We start from the raw sequence: 18770 nt of genomic DNA, 5'->3' as shown, positions 1-18770 counted from the left end.
TTATCCGATACCGGTGCCAAATCAGTACCTTTGAAGCGGTGCCGGTGCTTAAACGGTGCTTGAACCGGTGTTTAAAGAATGGAGAACACAAACTTTGTCCAAAAACCTCGCATGTTTAGCTGTTTTTTGTGAAAAGATAACAATGTTAGCCTTTTCTGCAGCTATAGGGCATATATGGTATCACTCTTGGCTGGAAGCAGGTCTTAAACAATGGAAAAAACACAAACTTTGTCCAAAAACCTCTCATGTTTAGCTGTTTTCCACTTTTTCTTTGGTCATTTTAGCCTTTTTGGCCAGGGTAAAGGGAGTATCTGCCATCAAACAAGAAGACAGCTGCATGTAACTACGACGGTGTTGCTAGTTCACCTTACATGCATTAATTTAATAACGTGGTTAGCCTACTCAACGTAAATTAAACACGAACAACATTAAGCTACTCATGCAGAGAAGAACAGCTGCTGCTGCCATCATCATCCGTCATCATTTCTGCTACACTGTCAGGGCTAGGGGCCAGGACTCTCCTCTGCGGGTTCTTGGGGAATGTTGCTAACCTCGGGTCCGAGGCACCATACCCGCAGTAGATGTGCTCGGTGTGAGGTCTCGCAGCAAGCTATCAAATACGGCGCATTTCTCGGCTTTTAACAAAACACTATACGTCACCAGGTTCGTCGTCAGATTCAAGGTGTTACCTCCTTTGCACGGTATCACAGTATCACCTTAAAGTACTTGTTGCAGGCTGCTGACTTGCATCTTTTGCTGTGAAGTACAGCCAGACTTTTGACCGCTTTGCCTTGGGCATTTTTAATCTGTAGCTCTGCTCTAAAAGAACGTACGTACCTGGGCCCGCCTACTTTCCTTGGAAAAGTAAAATGATTGGCTAGAATCTGAAGTGTCTCAGGAAAAAAAGCACTGAAATAAAGCACCGAAATGTGCTCTACTTTTCGGTCTGGTTACTACCGTTTATGTCACAACCGGTGCCATCATGGCACTGGATACCAGTACCAATCCCTACTTGGAAACTGCCAAGCAAAGACTAACAACCTTGGCTTGCCGTTTGAAGAGGTATACTAGAGAGATCGAAGTGAAGACCACACCAGCTTCCCTGAACAGGCTCCAGTAACCATCACAGTGGCAGATATCCAAGGCAGAGTCTCAAGAATAAAGAGCTGGAAAGTAACAAGTCCCTGGGAGGCAGCAAACACCAAATATCTGCAGAAAGTAAGCCAAGTCCTGAGGAGACAGCTGAATGGGAAGAATGCAAGATTCAGGCAATCAACATCTCATCAAATACCCTGTTGGGATGATCAGTGGGACAAAGGAGGAGATAGAAGCCACGGACCCCAAAACATTGAAGCTCCTAACAAGGCATGAATGGTTTCACCCCCAGTCCACCCCAACCCTGAGACTAAACTAAGTGAAAGGAAGTTGGCCAAGGATTAGAGAATTTCAGGACCACTATCCAGGATGAAACAACAAAGATCCAGGAGTACATCAGGAAAATGATCACGACCTATAGAGTGCTTAGTGAATACTTCAGGCAGCAGAAACCCGAGATAAAAGAAGAGGAATCATCATGGAAGCAAAGGTCCCTGAATGGTATGTACCACTGGAAGATAGAAGAGGTGACTGGTATCAAGAAATCCTACAAAGCGAGACTGAAAGACAGCACAAAGGTACTAATCATAGAAGCACAGGAACAAGCCCTAGGTACAAGATCCATAGAGGCTGAGGCAACCACACCAGCGAGTACCCTAAGACCAGGTTGTACACTCTTGGCTTCCTTCTCCCCTCAGGCCATTTAGTGCTCAATACTAGACTAAATACTAGTTCAGCAACACTAGTTAGCAGAGGTTAGCAGCTACTGTTGCTCAGTCGCTCTCGGGCTCAGTTGTTAAAGGGGATTGTTTATCAACTGGAAGATCGATGGATTGTTCCCTGATTCCTCCAGATTCCTCCAGATTCCTCCCGAGTTGCCCCCAATGCATCCATCAGACTGTGTAATATTAAAAAGGTAAAAACACTCTATGTGTGTACGAGTGAGTGAATGAGATGAGTACAAAGTGTTTTGAGTGCTCAAATTGAGTAGAAAGTCTCTATGTAAGTACCAGTCCATTTAAAAGTATCAGTCTGGCATTTTTGTTAGTGGGTCTGAGGCGAGGCCCACTAACAAAATTGTGAAGAATGCTGATAGAATATGTCTGTGAAGGTTCTCAGTCATCCAGGTCATCGTAGTCAAAGGAGCTTGCAAAGAAAAGCGTCTGGACTTCTTTAAGTTACTTGAAGACGTTTCACCTCTCATCCGAGAGGCTTCTTCAGTTCTAAGGTCAAATGGTGGAGAGTCCCAGATATAAGCCTGGTGGGAGTGTCCCCCCACAGAGGGACAAAGGACCCCCTGATGATCCTCTAATCGCCTGAGCCAAGGTGTGGAACTGGGTGTGGGTCCCAATCAGCCAGAGTTTCGGGTGAGTTCATTGTGAAACCTGGCCCCACCTTATCATGCGAATTCCTGAGGTCAGATGGCCCAGGGTGTGAGTGGGCCTTAAGGCGTCTGGGAAGGGATCTCAAAACTGGATTATAGATGGCAGAGAGTTGGTGTCGTAAACCACCGCCTCTGTTCAAAGATGGTCGCTCACAGTGGACATAGATGGCTTCTTTCACTCCTCTTTCAAACCATCTGTCCTCTCTGTCCAAAATGTGAACATTGGCATCCTCGAAAGAGTGTCCTTTATCCTTAAGATGCAGATGGACAGCTGAATCTTGTCCTGTTTCACCCGAAAGACAAAACGCCAAAACACAGACTTAACAATGTGGTGTATGCTGTACAGTGCAGCGAGGAATGCCCAGACCTCTACATTGGAGAGACCAAACAGCCACTTCACAAGCGCATGGCACAACACAGAAGAGCCACCTCCACAGGACAGGATTCAGCTGTCCATCTGCATCTTAAGGATAAAGGACACTCTTTCGAGGATGCCAATGTTCACATTTTGGACAGAGAGGACAGATGGTTTGAAAGAGGAGTGAAAGAAGCCATCTATGTCCACTGTGAGCGACCATCTTTGAACAGAGGCGGTGGTTTACGACACCAACTCTCTGCCATCTATAATCCAGTTTTGAGATCCCTTCCCAGACGCCTTAAGGCCCACTCACACCCTGGGCCATCTGACCTCAGGAATTCGCATGATAAGGTGGGGCCAGGTTTCACAATGAACTCACCCGAAACTCTGGCTGATTGGGACCCACACCCAGTTCCACACCTTGGCTCAGGCGATTAGAGGATCATCAGGGGGTCCTTTGTCCCTCTGTGGGGGGACACTCCCACCAGGCTTATATCTGGGACTCTCCACCATTTGACCTTAGAACTGAAGAAGCCTCTCGGATGAGAGGTGAAACGTCTTCAAGTAACTTAAAGAAGTCCAGACGCTTTTCTTTGCAAGCTCCTTTGACAATGCTGATAGAATAGAATAGAATAGAATAATCATTTAATGTGAGTCTCATCCATGACATCAATGAATAAGTGAGCAGGTGAACCAACTGCAGAACTGTAATAACACCTTAACACTAAATACTGAATAAAAAAAGGAGATCAGCATGAGCCAGCACAGTCACATATCACTTCTTATCAACAACACCACAGTGAAGATGGCCAGCAGCACGAAACTCCTGGGCGTACAGATAGACCTGTCCTGTTCACTGCACAGTGGAGCTCTTGTAAAAGAGAGCCTTTTGCCCCAATTAAGAAAAGGTCACCTTCCCTTTCCCATCTCTACTACTCTCTTTCGAACGAGTATAGAGATGATTTTGACCACATGCATCTCTGATTGGTCAAGAGCCCGCTTTGCTTTAGACTGGCAATCCCTGAATATAGTGGTGGGGACAGCAGAGAATACTGTTGGGACTCCACTTCCCCACATCTGGGATGATGCCTGACCACAGCAAACAAACACATACGTGACCACTCCCACCCCTACCACACACTGTTCTGCCTGCTGGCTTCATGTTTAACCTTTGGACCTTCAGGCCATACTCAGTGCAGATGTTCCTGTATACTATACTGTAGTGATGGCCCGCTTGAAGCTGACGCTTCGGTGTGTGTGTCAAAAAAATCAACACACTGCTTCAGAAGCACTGTGTCGAAGCTTGATTCGTTTGGCCAAAGTCACGTGATCAGTGACGTCCGAAGCTTCATTTAGAGCCTAACTGCTTCGGTGTCTGATTCAATGGTTTATAAGGAAGTGAATCATTCGCGGGATTTGTGGTGTTTTGATGGTGACAGATAGCGAACCACTGATCATTCCACTGAGAGACTTGAAGCCAGCCAGGAATAGAGGAGGTTCTGTTGTGTGGGAGTATTTTGAGTTGATTTTGGTCAATCGGGTGGGTTTTCGAGCTTTGTGTTCTGGCCGTTTGCTTTTGTTTTGTGTGTGTTTATTTTATCTTATAATGGGAAAAAAATTAAAATGTCAAAAAATCTGCTTTCATAATATAAATATCATTAAATAACTTTAGAAAAACTTCCACTTCCACTCTTTACATGTAATGTTATAAAAATATATATTTTATTGTTTAATTAATCTGAAAATGTTAGTCTGCCAAATGTGCAGCAATTTAATCTATTTATTCTCTTTAGCTGATAGTTTGTGGGGCCCAGATAGACTGTATAACTGCATCTCTACCAGTTTCTCTGCACTCCAGCCTCTTCTGTGCCATGTGAAGGGATTTTCCTTAAGGCAGGAGAAATTATCTCCACGAAAAGGAACAGGTTCGGCCATCGCACACTAGAACAAATTCTCTTCTTAAATAAAAATGAAAAAGGGTTACTTTAAATGCATCATGTTTTTAATTTGCAAGTTAATAAGCATTTTCCCTTTCCAGTTCACAATCAATTCTACGCCCATGTCAAAAATATGTCTAGGAAAATTTCCCTAATATAATATTATTTATAAATATACCCGTCTAGCACTTGCACAAGTGCATGGAGGCAGGACCTCACAGCAGAAGCATACTCCATAATGTGTTGTACATTATTATATGTATATTATATGTAATGTGGTATTTTTCAATTATTGTATTTACCAACATCAAGAAGTCACAAGCAAAGAAAGACCACACCATGGTGCATGTTTGAACAAGGAGAGTTTACTGGTCAAGATTATTTATTAAACAACTAAACCACATTTTTTAACCCCCCCAAAAATACACGTTCAAAGCAACACAACGAAGGCCCAATATCAGACAGAATCCCACTCTGTAGAGTGAGCAGTCATAATGAAGCAGTTGGTTTTATTTTGTGGATTCAAGCTGCTCTTCATATTGTTGGCCACCAGATGTCACCAGAGAGGACTGTGTTGAAAAGCTTCGAGTAATGAACCGTTTTTCAATACAAGCTTCAGTGCTTCAGAAAGCTTCATTTGGCCATCACTACTATACTGGCTACTTGGTTATAGGATTTCGTGCTATACGTCTATATCCTTCTGCAACAGCACCCTATCTGAAAAAAAGGGAGGCAGCTTTTAAAGCAGCAGCCACCCACTGTGTAGATTCCAAATTCATAGAAAATATTGTTCTATCTTTGGTTCTATTATCTATATCTATTTTGTGAACTGTTATATATAGTCAGGTATTCTATATTTATCTAAACCAGCTTTTTAATATCAGTGTGAGCAAGGTTGCAGAAGTACATAAAAAGCTCACACAGCATACAGCAGTCATTCATGCAAGTTGCCTTTTTTGAGATTTTAGCTTTTCAAATCAATCCTTATCCTACTTACATTTTATGGTTTCATGTTTGTGACGATAGGAAGCACAGAAATGAATCGGTCACGATGTAGCTCGGAGTCTCTTATGATGTTAAAAGTGAATTTATATTCAGTAACAATGTCATGAAGTTTTAAATGCACAGCGAAAATCTTCAATGCCAGTTTTATGTTATATGCATATATGTTAATACAGAAGTTATAAAGGAAAGAAATAATTATGTCTTTTGCTTGCTGTAAAAATCTGAAGAGATAAAAGGTTTGTAAATCTGCTGTTTTTTGTTGAACCTTAAAATGTTTGTCTGTAGAAATTCCTGTGTTATAATACTACAATAACTGTATTACACCCAGGAACACAGAGAAGTGTACTTATCCACATCAAACTAATTGCAATTAGTTAAAAATAAATTGTTAAAATTAAAAAATATTCAAAAATAATTATTAAGAAATAAAAAGAAATAAAAATATAAAACTTTGTATGTGTGGATATATGGAACACAGTTACCAAAGAAACCAAAAACGCTAAGATGCTGCAGTGTTACTTGAGCGTGTGAGGCCTGCTCTTATAAGTCATGTACAACAAAATATATACAATAATATATTTCTAAATGGCATTCTTCTTTTGAAATAAGAAACTCTTAACTTTGATTGAAGTCATTTTGTTTTATCATGAACTAAAGTAAAAATCCTTTTTCGTAATTTGGCGAGCTTAAATCCATATACAAGAGGATTCATAACAGGAGGAATGATGAGAAATTCAATGGCAATGAAGTTTTGAAGACTTTGAAATAAATCTGTGGAGTCAAGTCGCAGGTACACATACTGAAAAACAATTACAGACAGAAATGTGATCAAAGAGGTCAGATGGGGCACACAGGTCTGCATAAACTTTAACCTGTCATCCCTGGACCTCACACATGTTTTAATAAGATGGGTGTAAGTCCACATTATGAAAAAGCCATGAGACACATAGAAGATAAATGTTACATATGAACTGATGTTGTTTGAAAAGGTGTCAGCTTCAGGACAAGCAAGTTTAACAATTAACCAGTTTAGACATAAGACTCTCTGAATACTAAAATAAATACATAAATAAATAAATCGCTCTTAAGTTTGATACTCAAAGTGAAACTCTTCTAACCCAAAAATAAATGTACACTATAACATGTTGAAAAATAACAGATGAAAACTGTGCAGATTTATGGACATATCATATATTTTTATTGAATTTTATATATAAACGGTCCATTTTTAGCTCCTTTAAAGACCACTACAAATTATTGTATACAGTTGTTTGTTAAAAAAAAAAAAGTAATATAAAAAGATGCATGAGAGAGAGTGGGGCGTCACAGAGACTCCTTATTTATGAGTCTAGAATTCTGTGCTAGGCAGTCTGTGGTGTCAAGGCAAAAAAACATAGTTTCTGTGTATTTATTACTTGCTGGTCTATATTTTTCTTTAACAGCACCCTCTTTTGAGAGAAGAAAGTTTTAAAGATGTGTTCAAATTGCTTAAACTCCAAATGTATAAAGCAGTCAGGTTTTATTCTCTCTACCTCTAAATTATTTTTTGAACTTTAAAACTGATATTGTACTTTCTACTTCTTTCCTCTATACAGCACTCACCACTATGAGGAACAGAGCTTTCAATCCAAAATTTAAAAGCCATCTTTTTAAACTCGCTTCCTCTCTTTAAAAATTGACTCCAATTGTTGTCTAATGTTGTTATTTTATTCTCTTTACTGCTTGTCTAATTCTATTTAGTTTTAAAATCCTTTTTACTATTTATCTTTTATGTTTTGTATGGTGACCTTCGGTTCAGCTTTACTGCCTGAAACACAGAGGAAACCTTAACTTCAGAAACTATTTGTGAAGTGTACATATATCCATGTCACAGTAAACTGAAACTAGATGTGAAAATACATTTTAGTTTCCCTTAAATATGAAAATATACATAAAATGTCTTCAAATTTTCAACAGTTTGGTCAAATTTGTGAGAAATAGTGTTATTTACTGAGATTGTGTTGTCAACATTTGTAATCATGCATCTATTTTTTCACATTTTCCCCTTCACAGACACCAAAACACATCATTATAACACAAAAATTAACAAAGGAACTAACACTCAAACTAAACCTAAGCCTTTATAAAAACGAAACTGGATCAAGTGAACTGGAAGTTAATAGAAATTTAATAAGTCTCTGTTCCATATATTCACTGATACATGTAGAAATAAATAAACTGTAAGATGCTCCACTCTGACTTTATCTTGTATATCACAAGATAAAGTCAGAGTGGAGCATTTTATCAGGTCTAAGACAGTAATGCACATTTTCCAGAGTTCATCTGGTTTATTTGTGAATAACAAACATGAACATTAACGAGATTTGTTGTCTTTTAAAACAAACTAAACCCAAAATCCTGTTTCGTATTTTGGTGATTTTGAATCCATAAATGAGAGGGTTCATAACTGGAGGGATGATAAGAAATTTGATGGAAAAAAGATTTTGGAGGGTTTGAGACAAATCTCTGGAGCCAAATTCCATGTACACTGGATCAATAGCCATTACAATAAGAAATATGATCAAAGAGGTCAGGTGGGGTACACAGGTCTGCATAAACTTTAACCTGTCATCTCTGGACCTTGCACATGTTTTAATAAGATGCATGTAAGTCCAAATTATGAAAAGCCAATGAGACAGATAAATGACAAGTATTGCATATGGTATGATGTTATTTGGAAAGGTTTTGTCTGCAGGACAAGCAAGTTTAATAATTAACCAGTTTAGACATAAGACTCTCTGAATCTTTATACCACATAACTTGAGTCTTGTTGTTAGCAGGATATTAATGGCAAAAATGCATAAAGGTGTTAGCCAGGAGAAACACACCAACTGAGAGAGCCTCCTCTTAGTCATGAAAGAGTGGTAGTGCAGAGGTCGACATATAGCCAGATACCTGTCAAAGGCCATGACAGCTAAAAGGGACATATCACAACAGGCAAATGAGTACATGATAAAAGCTTGTAGCAAGCATCCTTCATATGAGATTCTGTGAGAAGACGACAGTAAATCTGAAAGGAATTTCGGGTAGAAACCTGTGGACCCATAAATTGCATTAATGCAAAAGCTGCTCAGGAAAATGTACATAGGTTCATGCAGGTTTTCATCCAAGACAATGAGCAGCACAAGAGAGATATTGAAAAACAAAATCACACAATAATAAAGTAAAGTGAGTGAGAAGAGGGGTACTCTAAAATCCATCGTCTCATTAAATCCTAATAGAATGAAACTTCTTTCAATAGAGATTGAAAATGTGACGTCATTCAAGGGTAAAACCGCAAAGAATTCTGGGAACTCGTGGCAAGAGGTACTAGCGCACGCAGGCTTTCAATTGAAATCAGTTACACAGCGATAAAAAGAAACACAAAAAACTGTCAAGAAGCTGTTGTATTATTAACTGCAATAGCCGGTCGCATGACAGCCACGGGAAGCCGACGGGTAAAGAGATCGTTTTTTTTTATCGGATTACGTCGTTGAAGAGAAATTATTCGAGCCAGTAAAAAGAGGCGACAGATGGCCTGGATTGCAGCCATTCAAAGACCAAATATAACGTCCCAGAACACTCCAGCTCACAGGTTAGTCTGCTCCAAGCATTTCCACAAAGGTCAGTGTTTTGTAGTAGTTAATACGTCATTTTTCATAACATAATTGGTGATATAGGTTACAAGCAAGTCTGGCGCTGAATAGAAATTGTGGCGCTATGCTATAACTAATTGCCCAGTACGATTACAGCATACAATATTATTGTCACTGCTACATTTCTGTAATGCGAACCAGAAATTATTTCCACTACTAATTAATTACCGTTGAGCTCAAAGGTCCTATTAATAACGGTTAACGAATGTGTATTTATGAAGACGATTTGTGAGACTGGTAAACTTATGATACGTACGATGGTCTTTCGTTCTACACGGTGCATTTCATGCAGTGATGGGTCGTTCGCGAACGAAATGGCTCTTAGAGCCGACTCTTTGAAGTGAACGATGCGAGCCGGCTCCTTATTGGGAGCCGTGAGGTTTTTTTTTTTTCTTTCTCTCACCCTCTCTCTCGCCCTTTTTTCCGCTAAACTCCGCATGCGCGGCCTGTACTTTGCGCTGGGCAGAGGGGGAGGGGCGTTAGTTACACTAGCAGTAGCACAGGAACAGAGCCAGAAAGAAAGAGAGCGAGGGACAACAACATCACATTAGAAAGGTATAGTAATCATCCACTATTTTCAGTTGCAGATGATAAAGGATTCAGAAATCATGCAGGCCCATATGACAGAGAATGTGCATCTTCTTTTTGTTTTAATATTTTAATTTATATTTAATTGTGTTGTGGTTTGCAGTGTTTTGTGTTATTTCACATTAAATTTGTTTAAAAGGAAAAAGCTGAAAATTTAAATAGTTAAAAGTTTAAAATGTAAATAGTTGTTTTTTGTATTATATGATTTATTTATTACATTTTATGTGGAGTGAATAAATAAAGTATATTTATGGTGGACCTAAGAGACAAAGCACGTACAAACTCCAAAACGCGTAAAAACTCCAAAACACGTAAAATCTCAGAAGCACGTACAAACTCCAAAACACGTAAAAACTCAGAAGCACGTACAAACTCCAAAACACGTAAAAACTCAGAAGCACGTACAAACTCCAAAACACGTACAAAAGACAACAGAAGTGCTCCAGGTTTCTAGGGCGCAGTGTTGAGCTTTTGTTACCTAGTGGCTACACAAGCCAGGAAGTATCAACAACTGGATTTGGTGTGTGGTAGTAACAGGTAAATGAACTTTTTTTTTAAAATTATTTGAATAAATATGAGTGCTTGTCTATAAATACACAAACAATACACACATGTTTTCAATTGTGTAATTTAAGTGATCTGGGTAGCTCTGTTTTGGAAGTTCAGTAAACGCTAGAAATGTGTTTTGGAGTTTGTACGTGCTTTTTGGAGTTTGTATATGCTTTAGAGTTTGTACATGCTTTGTCTCTAGGGGCCATATATAAACATATATAAATAAAACCACTTTTTTTACATTAGTAATTCCTTTTCTGCATAATTTTATATTATTGTTGATGATTAAATAATTAAAGCACCAAAACAACCTGAAGAGCCGGTTCGGAGCCGAAAGAGCCGGCTCTTTTTAGTGAGCTGAGCCGAAAGAGCTAGATCTCTAAAAAGAGCCGGAAATCCCATCACTAATTTCATGGTCCTGTACCCATCCGTCGGTAAACTGTTCCTGGGCTTGTTGCAGTGACCTGAAGTTACTGAACTTCATGAGTGTATGCACTCACTCCAAGAACCGTATAATTATAAATATGAGCGTGGTGAAAGTTGGGCAGCACGCTAACGTATTTTGTCCACTCTGTGTGCTCGTAAGGGTATAACCCTTTCACTCCTTTGATTTTTTTCCTCGTATCTTTTCTTTGCCTTTTCATCAAGTCTGTCTTTGTACGGTCCGGCATTGTTCTCCTTCGTTTTGTACATAACTTTTTTGGGGGGCAAAGATAAAGCAAGAAGGTATTGGAACCGGAGAATGAACGTTTTGCGGTGCTGCAAATGCTTGCATTTGATGCGGTACTTGGATTGTTTTGCCACGAGTTACCGGCATGCAATGCGCGAAAGTCACGTGGTCTGTCAATCTCTATAGACTGATTATCCATGATCAGAGAGCACAAGTACCTTTTTAGCGTAACAACATGTGAGCGTACAGAGCACAAAGCTGCTGCATCTGTACCTGACAAATGTCTGCACTCCGTTTACACCTCCCATTTGTTATAGACTTTGACACAGCAACAAAACAAACATTTGGGAATTCAGCCTTTGTTGGTGTATGGATATAGAAAAACAAAATAAGAAATAAATAAATAATCAAAGATTTACATAAAAATAAAATGGCAAGAAAGCACGCTGATGGACCACTTTTAAAAAAGGATGTTGAGAACTATTTGATATAAGAAGCTAAAATTTCACAGGAATTATTATATGGATTCAAATTTTGTACCATGAAATGAATGCAAATGACCAACAGCTGAGCAGAAGGCCTGGCTCATAGGGGATCATAGGGGATCACCTGATTATTGGGGGTATCTCTCTAATATTATAGGGTGATTATCTTGCAACATACACTGCCTTGAGTTAACTTAAGTTATGAACTAGTGCCATAAAAATAAAACTGAATGGAATTGTATTGAAATGAAGCTATAAAGTAAACAATAACCACAAAAAATAGTTTCTTAACTTGACCACACATGTATAAATGTGTTGTTTTTTTGCGGTCCATATGTGCCGACCACAAAAGTAGGGAACGGTGAAAACATACTGTTCTATTTCTTTTTCTATTTCTATTTCTTTTTGTATTTACATAAAATACATGGTCTATGTGTTTAGTACTAATAGGCCTTTATTCTTCTTTAACAGCACCCTCTGAGAAAAGAAGACCGTTTTAAAGCAGCACTCAGCCACTGTGTGAATCCTGAATTATATATAGAGAGGATTCATAACTGGAGGAATGATGAGAATTTCTATCATGACCAAATTAGCAGAACATCGATGGAGAAAATGGAGAAAAGTGTTAGGTTAGGTAGGAGAAAACACACCAGCTGAGACCCTAAAAGTTTTTCATGCTAAATGCCATCACCGTGTACTGGCGAATGCGGAAATGTCGGAGGCCCTGGGTGTCAAAGGCACCTGCCAATACCCCTCAAGAAGGTCCAGTTTGGATATGTATTTGGCAGGACCTATATCGTCAATGCAATCCTCCATACGAGGAAGTGGAAAAGAATCAGAGACTTTCACTGCATTTACCTTCCAGTAGTCGGTGTAGAAACGAGGGGTGCCATCAGACTTGGGAGTAAGCAAACACGGGGAACTCCAAGGGCTGTGGCTGGGTCGTGCCAAACCATTCTCTACTCAATAACTGACTTCCTTCTTCATCACTTCACGCTTTCCCATGGGGCAGCGATATGCATGCTGTTTGATTGGGGTTGTGTCGCCAACATTAATATCATGTTCACAGACACTAGTATGTGAGGGCACATCCCCAAAGAGAGAAGGGTAAGAGTTCAGTAGGCCAAGCACATCTCTGCACTGTCAAGGGGAAAGATGAGACAAATGGGTCGTTGCCTCGGCTAAATAAGCCAAATTCACCAATCGGCCACACTGTTGTCCCTCAGTAAGTATACGCAGATCGTCGTCAGCCCTTGCCTCTACGCTCAACATGGCAGCAGGGACAGAACTGGGGGTTGCTGTGTCGGCAACAGTCTCATGAGTTTCCCTATCATGGTAGGGTTTCAACATGTTAATATGGCATAGGCAAGTTTTCCACCTGCATTCCGGGGTGCTAATAACATAATCTGTCTTGGACACCTTCCTCAGTATGACATAGTGTCCCGTAAAATGTTCCGAAAGGGCAGAACTGGGCACCGGTAGCAGCATGAGGACTTTGTCTCCAGGCTGAAAATGTCTTTTCACGGCCTTCCTGTCATACCACTTCTTCATGCTTCCCTGGGATGTACACAGGGCCTCTTTTGCTAGTGAGGTAGCATGCTGCCATCGATCCCTACACGTCTTCACAAAATCTGCCATGTCAGTTTTTGGAACACCCCCGCCGAGAAGACCCTTTTTCAGCACCTTCAATGGGCCTCGCACATCGCAGCCAAACACAAGGGTAGCTGGGCTAAACCCCAAGGAGCCCTGCTTAGCATCGCGTATCGCAAACAGCACGAAGGGGACACCCTCATCCCAACTGTTGCCCGTGTCATGGCAGTACTTTTTCAGCATTGCCTTAAGCGTTTGGTGCCAACGCTCAAGTGCACCCTGCGACTCTGGGTGGTAAGCACTGGACACAGAATGAGAAATCCCAAGGGAGATTAAAGTCAGTTTAAACGCTTGGAATAAGAAGTTAGTTCCCTAATCTGTTTGTACTGTTTTCAGGAGACCAAAGGTGGTAAAAAATTTGATCAGTGCATTATTAATGTTTGCCATGGTGATCCTCCGCAGAGGAATCGCTTCAGTGAACCGTGTGGATAAGCACATTATAGTCAATAAAAACTGATTTCCTGCCCACGTTCTTGGCAACGGATCAACACAATCCACCAAAACATGTTCAAATGGCTCACCAGCAGCAGGTGTTGGACATAGTGGGGCAGGGGGCACTTTTTGGTTTGGTTTGCCCACCAGCTGACACGTGTGACAGGTATTACAATACCGCACCACATCCGCCTTCATTGCCGGCCAGAAGAAGTGTAATCCCTAGATGTCCCTTCCATGAATGATCATGGGCTAATTGTAGCACATGCTGACGCAAACTAGCAGGGACCACTATCTGTTGGACTACACTCCAGTCTTCCCCAGGCTTTGGGGTCTACCTGCGCATCAGCAACCCATCACACACAAAAAATGTCTGCTTCCTGTCTCCTGTCGGACCATCACTCTCATCCACGGCGGCAAAACATTTGGTTAATGATGGGTCCTCTTTCTGAGCAATCATAAGGGCCTTCCGCATCATGAGGAGAGGCTGGGGCTGCAGGTTCAGGAGCAGGCTAAGCTACCTCTCAAGCCAGTTCCTTGGCATTATGACCCGCCTCCTCCATGCAGGGCATCACATCCTTTTCTCTGAGAAGTCAACCACTTCTCCCTGCTGATGGGCGTGTGACCAGGTATGAACAGGGCACATAGGTCACTCCGATGCCTCTCACGATAACGTCAGTGCCACTGGCAGTCTTCTCGTCAAAGGCAAGTGCACTGGTGCCTGTGTCGCGTAAGATAGTCACTCACTGCAACCCCCCCTGGCTTCTGTTGCTGCTGAGTGACCCCTCATCTGGGGCTCTCCTCAGCTCTTTCTGGGATAGTTGCGCAGCTGCCCCTCTGTTGGTCTTCCTTGGTCTCTTGTGTTCTGAGGGCCTCTGGATGTCTGGAGTTTTGATCTCCTCCATACCTCTGTGTGTACGAGTGAGTGAATGAGATGAGTACAAAGTGTTTTGAGTGCTCAAATTGAGTAGAAAGTCACTAAGTACCAGTCCATTTAAAAGTACCAGTCCAGCATTTTTGTTAGTGGGTCTGAGGCGAGGCCCACTAACAAAATTGTGAAGAATGCTGATAGAATAGAATAATCATTTATTGTGAATCTCATCCAGGACATCAATGAATAAGTGAGCAGGTGAACCAACTGCAGAACTGTAATAACACCTTAACACTAAATACTGAATAAAAAAAGGAGATCAGCATGAGCAAGCACAGTCACATATCACTTCTTATCAACAACACCACAGTGAAGATGGCCAGCAGCACGAAACTCCTGGGCGTACAGATAGACCTGTCCTGTTCACTGCACAGTGGAGCTCTTGTAAAAGAGAGCCTTTTGCCCCAATTAAGAAAAGGTCACCTTCCCTTTCCCATCTCTATTACTCTCTTTCGAACGAGTATAGAGATGATTTTGATCACATGCATCTCTGATTGGTCAAGAGCCCGCTTTGCTTTAGACTGGCAATCCCTGAATATAGTGGTGGGGACAGCAGAGAATACTGTTGGGACTCCACTTCCCCACATCTGGAATGATGCCTGACCACAGCAAACAAACACATACGTGACCTCTCCCACCCCTACCACACACTGTTCTGCCTACTGGCTTCATGTTTAACCTTTGGACCTTCAGGCCATACTCAGTGCAGATGTTCCTGTATACTATACTGGCTACTTGGTTATAGGATTTCGTGCTATACGTCTATATCCTTCTGCAACAGCACCCTATCTGAAAAAAAAGGAGGCAGCTTTTAAAGCAGCAGCCACCCACTGTGTGGATTCCAAAATTCATTGAAAATATTGTTTTATTTAAGGGGCGATCGTGGCTCAAGAGTTGGGAGTTCGCCTTGTAATCGGAAGGTTGCCGGTTCGAGCCCCGGCTCGGACAGTCTCGGTCGTTGTGTCCTTGGGCAAGACACTTCACCTACCGCCTACTGGTGTTGGCCAGAAGGGCCGATGGCGCGATATGGCAGCCTCGCTTCTGTCAGTCTGCCCCAGGGCAGCTGTGGCTACAACTGTAGCTTGCCTCCACCAGTGTGTGAATGTGTGTGTGAATGGGTGGATGACTGGGTGTGTAAAGCGCTTTGGGGTCCCTAGGCGGGACTAGTAAAAAGCGCTATACAAATACAGGCCATTTACCATTTACCATTTACCATTTATCTTTGGTTCTATTATCCATCCATCCATCCATCTTCCTCCGCTTTATCCGAGGCCGGGTCACGGGGGCAGCAGCCTAAGCAAAGAGGCCCAGACCTCCCTCTCCCCAGGCACCTCCTCCAGCTTATGCGGGGGAACACCAAGGCGTTCCCAGGCCAGCCGAGAGATATAATCTCTCCAGCGTGTCCTGGGTCTGCTGCGGGGCCTCCTCCCGGTGGGACATGCCTGGAACACCTCACCCAGGAGGTGCCCAGGGGGCATCCTTGTCAGATGCCCGAACCACCTCAGCTGGCTCCTTTCGATGTGGAGCAGCAGCGGCTCTACTCTGAGCCCCTCCCGGATGGCCGAACTTCTCACCCTATCTCTAAGGGAGAGGCCAGCTACCCTTCGGAGGAAGCTAATTTCTGCCGCTTGTATCCGCGCTCTCGTTCTTTCATCACTACCCACAGCTCGTGGCCATAGGTGAGGGTAGGGACGTAGATCGACCGGTAAATTGAGAGCTTCGCTTTTACACTCAGCTCCCTCTTCACCACGACGGACCGGTGCAGCGTCCGCATTACTGCAGCTGCAGCCCCAATCCATCTGTCGATCTCCGGCTCCCTTCTCCCATCACTCGCGAACAAGACCCCGAGATACTTGAACTCCTCCACTTGGGGCAGGAACTCATCCCCGACCCGGAGTGGGCACTCCACCCTTTTCCGGCTGAGAACCATGGCCTCAGATTTGGAGGTGCTGATCCTCATTCACGCTGCTTCACATTCGGCTGCGAACCGTTCCAGTGCGAGCTGGAGGCCCTCGCCTGATGATTTAACAGAACCACATCATCCGCAAAGATCAGAGATGAGATTCAGAGGCCATCAAAGCGAAAGCCCTCCGCCACTTGGCTGCGCCTAGAAATCCTGTCCATAAAAATTATGAACAGAACCGTGGACAAAGGGCAGCCCTGGCGGAGCCCATCACCCACCGGGAACGAGTCCGACTTATTGCCGGCAATGCGAACCAAGCTCTTGCAACGGATGTATAGGGATCGAATGGCCCGTAGCAATGGGCCAGACACCCCATACTCCCGCAACACCTCCCACAGGACACCCCGAGGGACACGGTCGAATGCCTTCTCCAAGTCCACAAAACACATGTAGACTGGTTGGGCAAACTCCCATGCACCCTCAAGTATCCTCGAGAGGATAAAGAGCTGGTCCAGTGTTCCGTGACCAGGACGAAAACCGCATTGTTCCTCCTGTATCCGAGGTTCGACTAGCGGACAAACTCTCCTTTCCAGCACCCTGGCATAGACTTTCCCAGGGAGGCTGAGGAGTGTGATCCCCCTGTAGTTGGAACACACCCTCCGGTCCCCCTTCTTAAAGATGGGGACCACCACCCCGGTCTGCCAGTCCACGGGTACTGCCCCTGATCTCCACGCAACATTGCAGAGGCGTGTCAACCAGGACAGCCCTACAACGTTCAGAGCCTTCAGGAACTTGGGGCGGACCTCATCAACACCAGGGGCTCTGCCACCAAGGAGTTGTTTAACTGCCTCAGTGACCTCGCCCCCGGAAATTGGTGGGTCATTCCCCTCATCCCCAGACTCTGCTTCCTCCTCGGAAGACGTGTCAGTGGGATTAAGGAGGTCCTCGAAGTATTCCTTCCACCGCCTGACAATTTTCTCAGTCGACGTCAGCAGCGCTCCGCCAGCACTATACACAGTGCAGGTAGAGCACTGCTTTCCCCTCCTGAGACGCCTGACGGTTTGCCAGAATCTCTTCGAGGCAGTCCGAAAGTCTTTTTCCATGGCCTCTCCGAACTCCTCCCACACCCGAGTTTTTGCTTCAGCCACTGCCCAGGCCGCATTCCGCTTGGCCTGTCGATACCTGTCGGCTGCCTCCGGAGTCCCACAGGCTAACCAAGCCCGATAGGACTCCTTCTTCAGCCTGGTGGCTCCCTTCACCTCTGGTGTCCACCATTTGGTTCGGGTATTACCACCACGGCAGGCACCAACCAGCAGTTTCGGCAATGGAGACGCTGAACATGGTCCATTTGGACTCAATGTCCCCAGTCTCCCTCGGAATGCTGTTGAAACTCTGCCGGAGGTGTGCGTTGAAGATCTCGCGGACTGGGGCCCCTGCTAGACGTTCCCAGCACACCCTCACTACGCGTTTAGGTGCACCAGGTCTGTCCAGCGTCCTCCCCCGCCATCTGATCCAACTCACCACCAGGTGGTGATCAGTTGACAGCTCAGCCCCTCTCTTTACCCGAGTGTCCAGAACATATGGTCGCAAGTCTGGTGATACGATTACAAAATCGATCATCGACCTACGGCCTAGAGCGTCCTGGTGCCACGTGCACTTATGGACACTCTTATGTTCGAACAAGGTGTTCGTTATGGCCAAACTGTGATTAGCACAGAAGTCCAATAACAAAGCACCGCTCGGGTTCAGATCAGGGAGGCCGTTCCTCCCAATCACGCCCCTCCAGGTCTCGCTGTCGTTACCCACGTGAGCATTGAAGTCTCCCAGCAGGACAACAGAGTCTCCAGGTGGAGCACCCTGTGTTGTACAGGGAGATGGCCACAGGCAGGAAAGATTTCCTGTGTCGTTCAGTGGTGCTTTTCGGTAATCTCAGTCTCTCACTGAACGAGCTCCTGTGACTGACCAGCATGTCATGGAGTGGGTGGGAGGTGTTATCCAACATTGTCTTTATCTTGGACAACATCCGCCTCTCCGACACCACCTTGAGGGAGTCCAGCTCCATCCCCACAACATTACTGGCCTTACGGATAAGAAGAGGGGTATTAT

At 43.5% G+C, this 18770-nt stretch overlaps 1 protein-coding gene across 1 annotated transcript; it reads right to left on the bottom strand.

Annotated features, from left to right (window-relative positions):
* Positions 1-8106: 8106 nt before the first annotated feature.
* LOC148098303 (olfactory receptor 4B13-like) lies at positions 8107-11471 on the bottom strand. Its single transcript, XM_087852935.1, has 2 exons — positions 11451-11471; positions 8107-9060 (listed from the first exon to the last, which is right to left on the bottom strand). Exons 1-2 carry the CDS (start codon positions 11460-11462, stop codon positions 8107-8109), a joined length of 966 nt encoding a protein of 321 aa, XP_087709061.1. The 5' UTR covers positions 11463-11471.
* Between the last annotated feature and the right edge of the window lie 7299 nt (positions 11472-18770).

This window comes from Neolamprologus brichardi, chromosome 16, assembly GCF_056152115.1.
Source record: "Neolamprologus brichardi isolate AB-2024 chromosome 16, ASM5615211v1, whole genome shotgun sequence".
Lineage (NCBI taxonomy): Eukaryota > Metazoa > Chordata > Actinopteri > Cichliformes > Cichlidae > Neolamprologus > Neolamprologus brichardi.
Note: the sequence above shows the minus strand (reverse complement) of the source record. Positions and strands in the feature narration are given on the sequence as shown.